Here is a 17,242-nt window from a genome sequence, read left to right on the forward strand (position 1 = left end):
TTATTCCGAGAAATTTATCGATAAAAATAATATCACGCATCACGCGTACACCAATACTCCTATTAAATAATATGAAGTAAATATGAAATAAACAAAAATACACACAGACAAAACCGGGTAATTCAGCTAGTATATTTATATAATTATTTATATTTTACGAAGATAATTACTGAGACACATAAATAATCACGCTCTAAAATAAAATGTGCGTAATAGAATGGTAAACCACAGTTGCATACATTGGTACACTAGTTATTACTATTATAACAATTAACAATTTATTCAACATAATGACACTATTTTTCACCCGTAAAAAATATGTATTTAAAACGATATGGTAAACAAATGTTGAAAGTAATAATAATAATAAAAAAAAAAAACATTAAAACTTAATGTCTGTTAATACATTAATTATGGTGATTGGTCAATATGGATTTTAAGCACTAAAACTACATATCTCTACTAAACATAAGCAGGGGTTATACTAAGTGAAATAACACGCAGTAGGTAGGGTAATACTGCTGACGCTTATAATAATTACATACAATAATACACCCGTTCCCGTCGATTATATAAGTGCGTGAAGTGGTTAAATGGTCCTGGCGGAATGCTGAGTGTGGGTAGCCAATGCAAATTAGGACGGGAAACGTCTGTCTGTGTCCGGTTTTTCGAACGAATGGAAAGTGGTGTGAAATAATTTGGTGATGAATGGTCCCAATTATTGCTTCACGCGAGTATTTGTACGACCCGTGTACATAGATTTGATGAAATATTATGATCATGGTGTAAGGGCGAAGTGGAGTTGTATCGGATGTACACGATGACATACAGAGGGTGCTGCTGTGGCGGGGTCTCTCCCTGGAACTTCGGCTTACTACAATTACAGGGCGAACAAAGTCGCATTGAACTCGCCACCCACCCTTTCCCACAAACTCGACCTGGCCATCGAAGCCTTTAATTACGACACGGTCTCCCTCTGGATTGTAATGTTACAGAACATCGCGGTCCGGGTGGTTCGTTAAGCTCCTCCTGCCCTCGCTCTTCTATCGCTTGCTCAGCACACAATTAGGTCTGCGGGACGTTCGATTCCGTGCATATACATATATATTTATATATACAGTCGATGTAACCCCTGGGATGGACTTTTTATTTTTTCTCTTTTTTTTGTATTTATTTTATTTTGCTAGAATTTCATTAGTAACCGAATACGCCCTTCGTCGGCTTGTCAGCTTAACGTTCGCTAAACGGATTTCGCAGCTTCTCGATAGCTTATATACTATATACTATATAGTGTGTATCAGGTATATAGTAGTATTGCACGCAACGAACAACGTGTTCTCTGGAAGTTTTGCTCCCAGGACGCGGAAAAAGTTTGTTACTGTGACATTTATGAAACACGATTACGGTGGTAGCGATGTTAAAACGGGTAGCAAATCCGGCCTTACAAACTTATTTGTGCGTTGGTATGTTAAATTTAATACTCTATACGAACAATATAATTATGCAGATTTTTTTTCATAGTTTACCTATCTGTCTTTTCAATGTTTGGAAGTCGGTGTTAACTTACGCAACATGCCAGATGTTTACTTCGACCATATTTCGAAAACTTCTGGGTTCCATTGAAATCAATTTGTTAAAATATAATCTTAGACACACAGAAAAGTCAGATTCTTCTAGATTTATGGGTGAATATGTCCCACGAGGGTTCCAGGTTCGAAATAAATTGACACAAATCGGGAAGCTTCCGTATGTTTATTGGCTTGGTCAACAAAAGGGGATATAATACAATTGAAGTAGTTCAATAATATAAAATGAAAGAATATATTTATCTACAAATCGAAAAATTCTAAACTAATACAATTCTGCTATACAAGACTTGAGTGTAGTACCTTAATACTTGTAAAATACATTTAATTACTGTTCATTATCTGATATAAAATTATATTACTTGTCCACATTTTATGTTTTATCCATAATAAATAATGGAGATAAAGATAAGTATTTGCATTAAGTATAAGTAACAAAAATGTAATGCAAGATACGATAATCCAACAAATTAATAAATCAATGTACATCAAAGTACAAGTACATAATATATATAAATTATATTGGTGCAATAAATATGTAGGTATAATATGTGAAGTGTAATATAATAAATTATACACATAATATAATTAAAAAAAAAATTCATTAAATTACATTTATTGAGGCTGAAACATTGGCGTCCCCAGACATTTTTCTAAAGGGGGATACATTTTATTTAAAATACATTATCATGTTTTGTCATTATTACAATTATGTATTATTATTATATATTTTATATATAGAACATTATTATGTTTCGTCAGAATAACATTATATTATAACAATTAGGAAACAAATTTAAAATTCTAGGGGGTAGAGAGCAAATGCCCCGTCTTGGCCCCCTAGGGACACCCATGGGCTGAAAATTTTAACAAAACCTAACTAAATAATATAGATTTATACATTATCGAGTACATTATGGTTCTTCATGAAAATTTTATTTCATCGACCCAAAGAGTTTTTTTTGTTTTAAATTTTAACTAGACTAAATTAAAATAAAATGTAAGGTAAAATCTTAAATTGTATTGTTTTCAATACTGAAATTCGTGAGAATACGGAAATAACGTAAGAATAAAAATAACACATTGCTTACCAGTGATGAAAGTATTTATGTAGCCGATATGGATTACTATTTATACACGGCTATTTTTGTAATGTTATACTTTATAACTATTGGCGATACTCATATTAAAAGTATTAAATTTTTAAAACAAAATAACCTTTTAAATGCAGACACATCGAACCCATCAATGAACAAACTTGAATAATATTTCATAAGTGGCCTCGTGTTCAGGTATTTATAACGCCTCCGGATCGTTGTTGGAGCATAGTCAATTGGCCATTTTTATGACCGCAGTCCAAATAGCGTTTAATGAAAACTCGTAATTCATATTTTAGCATCATCTTTATTTCAAGCGCGCCGAAAATGACCCCGTTCAACATGCCGCAGAGTTCCATTCCCCTGTTCACTACTTGCCGTAAGGAGTGATATTTATGTGCCGTAGCTCGGGCGTTTGACATTAACGGCTTTTCCAAATTACATTTTTGTGTATGCCCAACGACAATGGTTTTCCCCGGTTCTCCTCGCCAATCCACCGGCACACGACGTTCCCGTCGCGCATGGCCAGCTTATTGCCCGAGCAGATACCGCGAAACGCCATAAATCTTACACCAACTCTGTGAGTCCGCCGAGACTATTCACGTCCCCGGGGGTGAACCCAGAGGATGATGGATTTAATTAGGCGATTGTGTACAATTATTCAAAATATCCTGATCTCATTTATCAACATTTGACGAATCGAAATGACACGAGCAGACAAATACACTATGTTTCCGAAAAATATAGACATTACAATATCATGAAATTAACATGTTTAATGACGTTCGCAACAAAAAAATGAACAATAGATACCTTAAAGCTCAGAGTATACGACCAACAAACTTAGGCACTTCAAAACTACAGCAATATTATAATATACGACACCCGATAAGTAACAATAATAATGATAACGATGATAATGATTATTGATTATTGATAATGATAAGACGTGGTCTTTTAAGAATTTAATTAGCCGTGAAATAATATGTTTAACACCGACTGTGATCGGTGCGTGCCAGCACGGAAACTCGCGAAACCTACCACGACGCGATCGAAAGTAAATACAATTCAAAATTCATTAAAGCTCGGTTTAATATCGCTCAACGGAGTAAATTGTAATACGAAACTCATAGCAGAGAGCTCTTATACTTAATTCATCGGACCGGATGTTTCGCCAGTCTAAGCGCATTTCCGGTCGGATTCATTATATCCACGGCGTCTGTGCTGATAAATCATTTCCAAAAGACCCCGCCAACAACTACCCCGCCTGCCATCACACATTTTCGCCGCATACGACTCAGCTGTATAATATATGTATGTATAAACTTGTACACATACATACACGCATCCGCCTTAAAGGGTATAGTAGTAATTAGGTTGCAACTTTAATTGGTTGGAAAATCCCCGGGTCCGGATAAACTCAAAGGAGGCGGTGGTTTTCTGTCAACTCTGCGAACTCTCTTCGCCAGCATGGTGCACGGAAGGTATACAACGGCAGCAGAACTTTTGCAGTGTCCTCGCCCGGCCACCACACACTAAAGCGTGCCACCGGTGCGCTCAACTAATTGTGAGAGAAAACGCACACGTCACACACCGAATACGACTATATTATATATCCACCATCAGCATGAAACTTTAATTGCAATTTTATTATAATATCGGACTATCATCTCCGGAATTTGTGTAGGCAGGGTTGAAGGTAAGTTGGTTTAAAAAGACTTAAACGATTCGAATATCGTTCGGACGTAAAGCTATTTATCAAAAAGTTCACACGACAACAAAATACATGGAATAAAGGATGGAGGAAAGCTCGCAAACTTTCTCACAGGCTTTTTGGCAATGATTAAACGAACTTGGAGCCTTGTTTCAGTTTCTTACCTGCCACCTTCATCTCTGAAAACTCCTAATTGTTCCCGGCACAGAAACGTCACATTTGTCTGTTATAATCGAGATAATTAATTGCACACACTCTCGATGCAAGTAGTAGAGACAACATCCAATTAGTCGCGATACTCGCCAAAAACAACCAAGATATATCTATATATTTTTTGTGTTATCGTGAGCTCTTAAAACATAAATAGGAGTTGCGAATATATGATATTTAAATTGCACAACATCCGGAAATTTAGAATAATTTTAGATATCACTCTCAGTGTTATCATAAACTAAGAATAAATCGATAAAATTATTGCTGTATAATATTTATTATCAAATTTAAATTATTTCCTGGTTAGCCTTGATGTCTTATCATTAGTTGATATTTCATAACATAAATTTCTTATCGTTATAAAACATGACAAATGTCATTAACTATTGTACTACAATTGATATTTTTTTTTTTCATAGTATCAACTACAAAAATGTTGAAAACAAATTATCAAATAAAATAGTTTTAAAAATTATACATCGTACGCATATTTTTATTTGCTCTTATCAGTAACCATTTCATATACTATTAAATCGAAGACCTATATTTTATGAACTTTAACTTTTAAATGAACTTAAATGCTAATTTATAAAATAAAATATTTATAAAATAATTAATTTACATCTTTTAATACGTAAAATAATTAACTGAATTTTTACGCTTATGTCATAGACATTTTAAAAAAACAATACGTCGATAAGATAAAGAAAATGTTAAGAATTTTATTATTTTACAATGTGTAGGCGTATAGTGTAAAATTATTATGATATATTTTTAACGTACAACCAAACAGGTGTGCTGAGGGGGACATCGATTAACAGTTCGGCATCGAGTGCCAGCTAAGAAGGTTTGCCGTCATCTGTTGCCCGACGTAATATTGGTAAAGCATATGGATGTGAATAAGAAAAAGTGTAAAAGGAGTTTTAAAGATGAATTTCCAATCTGTTACATACACTTATACAAGGGTTTTAATCTTGCCAGGTCGAAAAGGGTGTGGAAAGAGTTAACGATCCTGACGGACCACAGGTACCTGTGCATGCGGCGACATATGGTTACCGAGAAACAATATTACAAAACTACATTATTATATTATATACCTAGCATGTTATTTTAAAAAACTCCTTTTGTTCAGTTGTTTTTTCTCACCTAGTGCACGTACGTATTTAATTTTAATTTTTTTTTTTTTACCCATTTTTATAAAAGTAATGTGTTTTCATTTGTCAAGGAACAGGTAGAAAAAAAATGCATTAGAGTAAGGTATTGAACACGGTTCAATTAACCGTTTATCGTTTGTAAACTAAAAAGTATATTATCAACAACTTTAACAATAACAGAGTATGTAGTATATTCGTGTCTATAGCATTACCTATATATTTTATAAAATAATATTTAGAGATTTATAGACCATATTTTATTTTTTTTGTCTACCTCTGATACTTTTAAATGAAAATTCTGAGTCTCTAACCTGTTTATAAATTATTTTCATGACGTTATATGTCAGGATATCTAATATTTATCATTGTTAGTAAAAATTATAATACCCATGTATCCTGCAAAAACATAATGTAGTTTATGGTTTGCACGTATAACTTTTCCGATCATATTAACGTAAGGTCAAAACTATTTAATCTAAATTGCATATTATTATATTTTGCATACAAATATTTCAATGAATAGGTATATTTCAAGTATACTCTCATGTTGAAGGTAAAAGAAATATGTACAACGCGCACTAAGTGTTTTTTTATTGCAACACTAAAGACATTGTGATCATATTAGTATGGACGATCTGAGAGGTTAGGGTAGGCATTATTATTACTTTGACTATATCGAACCTTTGTAAGAGGAAATGAAAATAAGTTTTTGAAATAGAATGTGATGGTTTTCCCTCGGTAGAAGTGTAAAGATACATCGCTGGGTGTTGCGAAAGTCCGCCGTCGCCCGCCGACCGGATAAACATCTGCTGTAAGCACTAAATGGGACAATTTATCGAAAACGTGCATCCATTAGTTTTGCTTAGGACATTTTTCACGCTAGCTCAGAAAGGGGAAAATAACAGAATAGGATCCTTCTCTATATTGTGTATTTTGTTACAAAAAGCGTTTTTCCGGGATAGCTTATATTATTTTTGCAGCATGAGTTAGGTATACTAGAAATATATTTTCAATACAGTCGCGTACTTCCGCGTCGATACGTCGCAAGTTATATAATCTGGAACCGTTTTCGACTGCCAAGTTTTTATCTTCCATCGATAGTGGGTATTAATATACTATACGACACGTATGTATAATAAATATTATACACCCCTGCTCAACCCTGAATATAAAGCAAGATGTTCCCTACCTAAATACGCCAATCGTATAAAATACAATTGTATAATATTATTGTCCTCTTAAAAAAATACGCTGAGTTCGTAAAAATTTGTCTAAAAAGATTTTTTATATTTATATACGTACTTATAATATATTTTTACAATTATATTATTAGATGAGTATAAAAAAAAATATACCATAGACGTCGGCATCTTTCTGAAATCCGATACATTCGTAAGAGATGTATACATAACCGAGGCAGCTGATGTTACATTATACGGCGCATACAACATATTATTAGCGTACTACAAGACGTATATAATGCCTACATAGCATTTGATTTTACTTTAAACTGGGATTAAACGTGTAAAGAAAAATGGGGGGACAATACGGCGGGCCAGGTGCCGTGCCCTTAGTTTTGAAATGGATATTCCATTTATAGAACAGCGCAGTATATAATAATAATAATAATAATAATAATAATATAATATCGCAATAACGCGTAGGCGTGTAAACTACGGTACAGTTATCACACGTCGACCGGATGCTGCTAGTATCCGTTGTCAGCTGTAGTCCGTCAAACCGGAACGGATATTAGGATATAAATATATAAACTATATACCCGCCCCAGGATCGATAACAATTCGCATCATGCATAAATATATATATATATATATATATATATTGTATTGGATGTGTAAGCAGTACGACGCGACAGTGGTTGGAGGCGGAGGCGTTAAAATAACACGCGGATAAAAACGAAAGGGACGGGAGGATATTATTATTATATTCCACACGAATGGATAAATATGTGTGCAGCTAAATCAACAATATATATATATATATATATATATATATATATATATATATAAATGAGATGAAATGAATAAGAACTTCTAAAAAGGCGGCATTTAATCGCATCGACAATCGCACATTGTCAGCGCAAGATCACTCGACATCTTGAACAGCTGTTGCCGTCACGTTATCCCCTGTACTACGTACCAACGAGGGTTCTCAAAACTCGACCTGCAAGTCAAGTGCACCCGAACAATGGCCGAGAGTTTAAAATAAAATTAATTACCCAGTCAGTATACACATACACGACGCCTATTATAATAATAGGCAGTTATTATATTATGTACCTGAGCATGCTATCTCCGCGAAAAATAATGTATAATAAACGTTAGAAACTGACTTCGCACACGCTTGTTCCGCGGCTACCGCGTCCAAACTCCAGAGCCTCCTCAGACGGTATTCATTCACGCACTCGCCTCGGTCTTTATGGCTAATTTTCCAGGTGTCTCATTACGATTCGTCTCGCTGGTCGCGAATAATCGATAAATTTGCTGTTATGTACGAACGCGATACAAAGAAACTAACGTCTCGCGTATATGTGCAATGTGCATACACTATAAAATAAATATGGCGACGTTCTACAACAGGTCACGCCTCTTTGACGACCGTCTGAATCACATCTGAAGTGTCCCTATTCCGTTTTTCATGGTTAACAGTAAACCAAAAATTATTACTAATTGCAATCGCGCGTGTCTTTTAAAACCGTCACCGAAAAACCGTACAAATCGAATTTCTCAAACTCTCGTGCATAATACATGATCCCTTAATATTTCATATTATTAGCCGACGCAAAGGCTTACAGATGGAGCCGGTTATATTGTTTTGTTGATGTTGCTGAATGTGGAACAATGGACACAATGCAGATTCGAAAGGGGAATTGGCCCGGGCGTCCCGTTGAGATAATTCTCGAATTACAAAACTGGAATAACAATAACGTATACGCGAGTAGCAAAAAAAACAACACGGTGAAAAATTAATAATACCTTAGGTAACAATATGAAACATTTTTTTTTCAAATCTACATTGTTTGTTTAACCTTATAAAAGAAAAAAAGGGTGGTATGAGGTATATATTTATTTTCTATAACAAAAAAAAAAACATCATGTACCTATGCTATGCGAAGCTAGCATGTATCGATGTCCGAGATACGACAATAAAGAATTTAATAGACGGAAGAATCCGTACGAGCCAAGAGACCATATGGTCGTTTTGTAAAACCTGATTTATATAATACACTCTTGAAAAATTCTATTGATTTCTATACTTTGATTGCAATAGCATTAAATGGAAAAAAATTAATTTGAAAGCATTACAATAATAGTTAAGTACCGGGTTACGGTCTAGGTTAGGTATTAGGTTAAGGTTTAATTCGCTACACTTATTTTAATTCATTCATTATTATAATAATGTGCGCGTTCTGTGACTGTAACACTATTCATTATATTGTTAAAATATATACCGCGAACTTATCTGAAACGCGGAACATAACTATTATTTTTTGGATGGTTTCGTGTACTCTTAAAAATAGTTAGGGATTGTAGGGGAGGGGTGGGCTGACGTGGAGTAAGTCATTTATAACCTGTCGCTAATGAATACATATCAAAACGTTTTGGTACCGACTAACGAGTTTTTCAACCTCAGTAATATTACTTCATAGTTCATAGTGTAACAAAATATTTACTTGAACACTATAATACAAATATAATTGTTCAGGATTATTATTTAATTCGATGAAATAAACAATAAATTATCACACGGCTTAAATAAAACAAAAATAAAAATGTTTAAAAAAGATTACTTTGCAGGTATTTATACAAAGATATATCTGACATGAGTTATTAATATTATTGTGTCATTTTACACGATTACGTAGCTATAGAACAAAATTAATTTTTAAAACTTGTACACATTAATATTAACCAAACGACCTAAGTATACAATAAGCCAACGATGCTGGTATAATATATTACACTGGCTGTCGACGAAAAGTTACTTGAATCAAGTGTAGGAAATACTTTTGTAGCATGTTTAAACAACTCGCGTAATATTTAAATGTTTACCGTCTAAGGTCTATTGTAAATAATACTTTCATTGTTGATTATCAGTAAGTCGCGACCTTTCTACTACAATATCGTTATGTTTTGTTTCTTACATTGTGTTTAATACAAATAAAATCATTTGTATGAATAAAATAATTAAAATATCATGTTTTCGGCCGGAGAGAAATGTTATTCATTATCGAATGGCCTTGGATCACAATCATCTCGATACAAATCGGTGGCTTTGATGGTTTGAAATAACATACAATAACGGCTTGATACAACAGGCATTATTGTTTTTATCACCGGCAAGACGAAAAAACATACAAACAGCCATGTGTTGGACACCGGTAGTCACCGTTTCGAATATCAATCAATCAGCTATACATAACAGTATGCGTTCACGTGCGTCGTGGTATAAGAATATATTTCTCTCATTTAATCGGAACTACAGCTGCACGACATTAAGTGCCATTAAATACAAGTCGTTTTTTTTTCTTTCTCCCGAAGTAGTGTAATAATATCCCCTCTTTCCACGCACGTACTCACTAATCCCGGTAATGTTTACCCCCGTACATTAAGTGCTATAAATAATAATAATAATAATGATTTTAATACACAACGCTCCGCTGAAGGGATTCCTAACGAATTAGCTTTGTTTCCGCGGCCAACCGTATCTGGATGTCTGGTTTCAAGCAGACAGCGTGTAATTACCGTGGACAGATAAAAATAAAAACACCATATATGCCATCGCACATATTATGTGTACCTCCCTGAAGGTATAATTTGCCAAAACAAAACGGAAAAAAATCCATATGCATATGTGAACCCTTTTTTCAAGGGTGGAGGACAAGGCGGGGGTTGCAGAAAGGGGGAGATACGGAAAAATCAACCTATACGATACGCCATTTGCCCTCGAGCTTCATATGTGGATGAGCAGCATTCCGAGGCGATTGAACTGAAACGATTGGCAGGCGACCGGGTGTTTAAAACGGAATACGACACTATAATATTATTATATAGTAAACGACCATAAATCGTGGTGGAACAGAACAGACACGTACGTAGGGAAAATATTATATATTGTTTTTAATGTCGGGATCGTAAAAATATCCATGGTATTCGTATTGTATTGTACAACCAAGAGAAATGTAAACGAAAAATATTATACACTAGAAAATGGGTATTTTAACATTTATTTGAGGATAGTTTGTGCAAAATTTACAATATTTTGAGTATTGTTCAAGAGAAATACTCAACTGAAATATTTATCAGCTATGCATTATATTTTTACACTATACAGTATTCCAAATTGAAGTATAATTGCGTTATAAATAATACGAACATTATTGATAAATTGATAAAGTACAAAATTTGACAAATTGAATTATACGCTTGGTTTTGATATTTAGTATATCCCACGAGACCGTGTTACCTCCATAATTAATTTTACCCATATTTCAATCATAACACTCAAAATGATAAAAATAATGCAAAACATGTTTGAATAATAATATTAGATAGATACTTTTACGGTTCGTCGGATTTGACAGTGTACATAATGTAGGTACCATTGGTACAGGCATTTTATGGATGTTAACAATTTATTAAGGTTCGTGTAGAAAATATCAAACACCTACCTGCCCAGATTTTTTAAGAAATATTTTGAGTTTATGCTTACGCTCAGTCTCTACAGTATAAGAACAGTTTGAGTAAGGATTACAACCCTCATTCAAAGCATATTGGCCATGGCCATTTCTAATCGGATTTAAAATCTAATGATATTCGATCAACCGTTATCACTTTTTAAACGATTGTCCTTTTACTATACCTATTACCATTCTTGAATGCCCAAAATAATTGAAAATCATTGTAATTTTTTCACTTGAATTATTACAAATGAAAATTTTAGTTTTGATACCTACAATGCAAAAGGAATAAAGCAATATTACGTTACCCGTTTGCAGCTGTATTAAAACAGATATCCTAAAGTTTTTAAACAATTTTTTAATTGCTATTATTTTTATTTTTATTAGAATACTTTATGACAGTATGGTAATTTGAAATTTCACATTTTTCTATAATATTCCCACATTTATTAATTAATAATATTATCATAATGTTGATCATTATCACTTACTAAAATGAATATAAATTTTATAAATTTATAAAAGAATTTATATTAGTTTGACTAACAGCGAAAACTTAACAAAAATGTAACTTTATTATTTATATTCAACGAAGTAGTTCGTGATAAAATAAAACTATATACATAAATAATTCCGAATATTTTAACACTAAAATTGTATATATTTATATATTAACTCTTACCTACGATAAACCGTACAATTTAGCGAGAAACGCACATTAGGCGAAATCTCACGATGTCTAAATACAAACCATATGGTTGTATACCACAAAGTTTAAAACCGGATTGGCCATCGGCGCTTTACAAATATCTCTGAATATAGAATTCGACCTTGCACAGAAATTTAAATCCAACTACTTACAACTACTTCTACTAATTCTATAATATTCTTCCTACAACTACCTACGAATACTACTACTGTGCTTTGCGAGAAATTTCGTTGTTTTTTTTAATTGACAGCCGACCATTGTCCGCTCACAAATTTCCCACGGTACCCTCATGTCCCTGTTAGCAATGATACTAACAATAATAATAATAATTATTATTACTATTATTATGCACACGGTCTATTGTCTTCTATTAGTTTTCGCCCGTGAGTCGTCCGATCAGCTGTGACCATCGTCGTCGTCGTCATTTACAGCGGTGACGGACGTAACAATGTTTGACGGCCTGACACTCGGTCGTAGACCAGTGTCGCCGGCTGTCTCATCTTATCGGTCTCCATTGTATTACGACGTGTTTGTATATTACATTATAGCATAGACAATGCGCTTGTTAATCTGAACACTTACCTGTAAAACAAAAGAATACAAAAATATCAATATCATCCGAAGCTCCGGGGCACCCATTGTCAGGTCGAAATTATTATTAAATACTCCCCCGCTTGCACCCTGCCGAAAACCACATTCTTCTTACTATATACATATAATTTTTTTTTTACATACAGGGTGTTTCGATTATAAAAAATAAACCAAAATAAATAACAAATCCTTTGATCGGAGCCGTCAATCTCCGGTAAAATCCTACTCTTAGACGGAGACGTGTGGCGATTGTAATCGTCGGTGATGGCTTTAGTTTGTATATGTATCTATACTGGCTATACCTTAACTTCTGATTAAAAAAAATAGTAATATTACGATGTGTTGTTTTTTTTACTCTTCTAAACGTAATGGTTTTTATTTTGTTTTTTATTGTTAGATGATTTACAGTCAACCATACAATGCGGTCAATTAATGGCTCTTCCCGTTTAGGTATACCCGAAACGCACGACTCCACATACACAGTACACACACATTCATTCAGTGTTTATTCTTTGATTCCATTTGTTGTACACTACCTATGCTTATGTCAATATACTAGAATATTTCTCACATCAAATAACGGAACTTGGACTAAATATTTGGTGATTATTAAGTTATTATGTATTATTGTTACCTATTAATTATTATTTTAGATGGGTGTGCGTAAAACACACTGTGTTGATCCTAACCAATCAATAATGACTAAAATAATATGACAAAGTCTAAATCAACAAAATAAATTTTTTTAATAAAAATATTGTCTTATCATAGGTATCATAATTTAAAATAGGTAAATACGTGGGTCTTGAATATCAGCTATTTTTCAATATTTTACTTCACTTATTATATAATATACTCAATATACATATATAATATATATATATATATATATATATTCGTATGGAGATTAGGAATATGATGTAAAATATTTAAATTGCAATTTCAACTGAAATATTATATGACTTAGATTTTCCAAAGTACGACTTTTTCTCCCCTTACTGATTTAATGAAGCTAGGGATTTAAATCCCTAGAGATCGATTTTGTCTATAACTCGATTTAACGTCCCGTTGGGCAATCGTTGATAGAAATGCATGTATGTATAATATTGTACATACAAAATTGATTTAAATCTCGCACATCTATAAAGCATGATATATTATTCCTCAGAGTTTCTTTCTTATTTATATCCTGTATCAAAAAAGGTAACATACACATATTGAACCTAGTTCTCAATCGTGTCACTCACGCAAAGTATACAGGAATTTTGATCTGACAAAACTATAATATTCACACGTCGGTCGATAACAATAAAATGGATTTACAACAAATATCGTTAAAAATTAATAAAGAGAGAGACGAAAATGATTTTAATTAAGATAACAATCAAAAGCGTCGGATTGCTTACCATACGGTGGATATCCAAGTATCATGCTTTTCATTAATCACAGTAGTTTAGATCAATAGTAACAGTAAACATAGCACGATATGATATTTTAACAAGAAAGAAACATAAATAGCGCCTGTTCGAGAATATTATAATAGATTATTCGAAAAAAAAAAACATAAAAAAAAAAAAACACGAAATCCGAAACGAAAACGATTTCGAACGCAAAAACACGACAGCGAGTAAGCACCACGAACTCGATAGAAAGATGCGCACGGCAGAGCGACGTCAAACTAACTGACTGGATACGCGCCGGGACGATGAACGGCGGCGACGACGGCGGCACTGGTTTCGGCGGTGAGAACGTTAGTAATAATATGAGGACCGTGCGATGCGTGAGAGTGCGCGCGGGTCCCTCTCTCGTTGCCCACTCTTAAAAACCGTCTCCCGTTTTGTAGCAGTACAGCAGAAGGGTGAAGACAAGTGAAACGGTCAGGACAGGGCGGCGTGGTTCAGCGTAGCTTGATATGGCGTGGGTGGAGGAGAGAGGGAGTAGTGGCGACAATGGCCAATGCTGACAATGTTCAACCGCAGTAAGATGGGAAAATCAAAAATCAAAACCTAAGTGCGTGTCTGGGAAATGTAGTTTGGTCCGAGGAGGAAAGAAAAGGGAGGTTATACGAAAAAGATTTGACCTGCGGCTGTTGGAGAAATTCAAAAGAAAAGTAGAAAAACACCAACGAATATGATTTAGAAAACGTTTGTAAAAGTATACCCAGCAAAATAATAAAATGCGTAATGGAAGAACAAAAATATACAAAAATGCAAATGTATTACATTAATATAATTTTATTATTATTATTATTATTTGTTTTACGCATTTCGTGCAAATCTTATTGTAATTTCTAATATTATTTATAAAATTTAAATCTGAATAACATACAAAACCAGACATTTCTCATAACTATTAATAATTGTTTGCTTTACGATTATATTATTATAAGCTATTCAGTATTCATTTGATGTTTTTATTCATATAATTTATTTTACATTAGTTTATATTATTATTGCTTTATTATTCGGCGATATATTATTATAATAATATACTATCATAAATATATTATTATTATTATTGAACACTTACAACTGATTCAGACATTTTTTGATCCAATTGTCATTTAACGATATCCGTAAAATATTAACAATGATTTAAATGTGTATTTTAAATTCGTAAAAAGATACGATACTAAAAAACACAAATACTAGTAATTTAATTACAATAATAATATATTAGAACGACAACATTAAATTATAATAAATAAAATACAATTTAATGGCTAAACATCCATTATCATAGTCCACAAAGAATTCAAAATAAACAGATAAACAAACAAATGTATATTAAAACACAATATCGGTAATTGATTATTTTAAAATAATATTTCACAAACGAGCTTTTAACTATTCATTTTTAATCCATTATAGTGCATATTTTTGTTATTGGTAGAATAAATAGTCTGTGTTTAATTCCCTCTGAAATCTATAAAACTGAAATGCGATATGGAAAAACCATATAGGTGCCTATTTTAAGTATTTTATTAAGAGTATATTTACCTATGCACTATTATGTAATAGTAAGTATACTGCAAAAATTTCAACATCACACATGTCAAATTTCAGCCATGAATATTCACAAATAATACCGATTTCCCAATTTCGTACTTAAATTCAATACAATATTTTTGAGAGAACTGAGGAGTTTTACGGTCGCTCAAGAAGTGTGGAAAATGTTGCTGACGCACATTATTGTGTGTTTCGAATGCATTTTCTGGCGACTAAAAACACCCTTAGGATCAGATTAGTCTTTGATAGCGATCAATGAGCGTTTATTATTACCTGAACTGTCAAGGGGAGGAGGACACAAGAATATCTGTGGCTGATCTAGAAAGGACACAGTCATGCGCCTCCTGTTGTAGCGTAGAACACGTATACTGTGAAAAAAAGGAAGACCGTATCTGTTTAAAAAAAGCAATGTATATGTGTGTATATAATATATATATATATATTATATTTTATACATTTTCTTTATTATACATACACATATATATAAATAAAGAGAAAAGTATAAGGCCTTTAATCCATGACGCCGGACAATGGGTCCGACACACGACCGATAATATAATGGAGACATCAATATTTTATCCTATATAACGGTCTGCAGAATATACGTTGTATAAAATGCGATGCCACGCGATGATATCATCTGCAGTGCGCGAGCAATCGCGCTGTGTCTGAGCGTTTGCGAATCCGATATTTTCTGCACTTCGACATATGGACCGCTATCGTCTTTACATTTTTTTTTTTATTTTTATCCGACATCTTTACCATAATAATAGGTCGTATGTCACAAAGATTGTATGGCAGACGCATATACGCTTCTTATAATATTATTATTACTATTATTTTGAGTTCACGATGGAATTGAATAAAAAAAAAAAATGTTTCTGCATGTATAGGATTCATAAGCCGATACTCTAGAGTCTAGACCATTATCGTGTTATTGTGTAATAATAATGTGTTAGAAGTTGTGTAGCGACGTGTTTATACATCGTACATTAAGGTTCGTCACTACTACATTATTTTGTACAAGAATTTAATATCTTCCGTCTTATAACTAATCATCATATTGCTACTATTTTATAACCTAAACTCATTTCTCTTGTTTGCACAGGCATACTGTAAATGTAGAAGAAATAAAGTCGTTTATATCATCACTACCACTATTTTTACGACTCTTCACTCCAAAACCATACTAATTCATATACACATATAATACTTTGATGTTATATAAATAAGAAAATACCCAATAGTAATAATTTATATATATATTTAATATATAAGTCAGTATATTATAAGGTTAGTCTGAATTTAGCTTTGAAATCTTTTTCAGAAAATCGCTTTTATATTTAGACAGTCCGTTGAAAAAAACAAAACCCGTCGGATACCTGGAGACCACTTAAAGAGTAAAACTGCAGGATGACAATAAAACGGATACTTGAGAAATTTCGCTGACTACTGAAAAAATAAGAGAA

General features: G+C 33.0%; 1 protein-coding gene across 2 annotated transcripts in view; it reads right to left on the reverse strand.

Annotated features, from left to right (window-relative positions):
- The window catches only part of LOC112598787 (teneurin-m), a 66,046-nt gene extending 51,561 nt beyond the window's left edge, over positions 1-14,485 (reverse strand). The window contains exon 1 of one of the 2 annotated variants that reach the window (XM_025345400.1): positions 14,172-14,485. In XM_025345400.1, the coding sequence (XP_025201185.1) occupies positions 14,172-14,205 (34 nt within the window). In that variant the 5' untranslated portion in view covers positions 14,206-14,485. The remainder of the gene's footprint in view (positions 1-14,171) is intronic. The other variant, XM_025345401.1, reaches the window with a different exon arrangement.
- Between the last annotated feature and the right edge of the window lie 2,757 nt (positions 14,486-17,242).

The sequence above is a fragment of the Melanaphis sacchari genome, unplaced genomic scaffold (genome assembly GCF_002803265.2).
Source record: "Melanaphis sacchari strain LSU unplaced genomic scaffold, SCAv2.0 Contig4_pilon_pilon, whole genome shotgun sequence".
Lineage (NCBI taxonomy): Eukaryota > Metazoa > Arthropoda > Insecta > Hemiptera > Aphididae > Melanaphis > Melanaphis sacchari.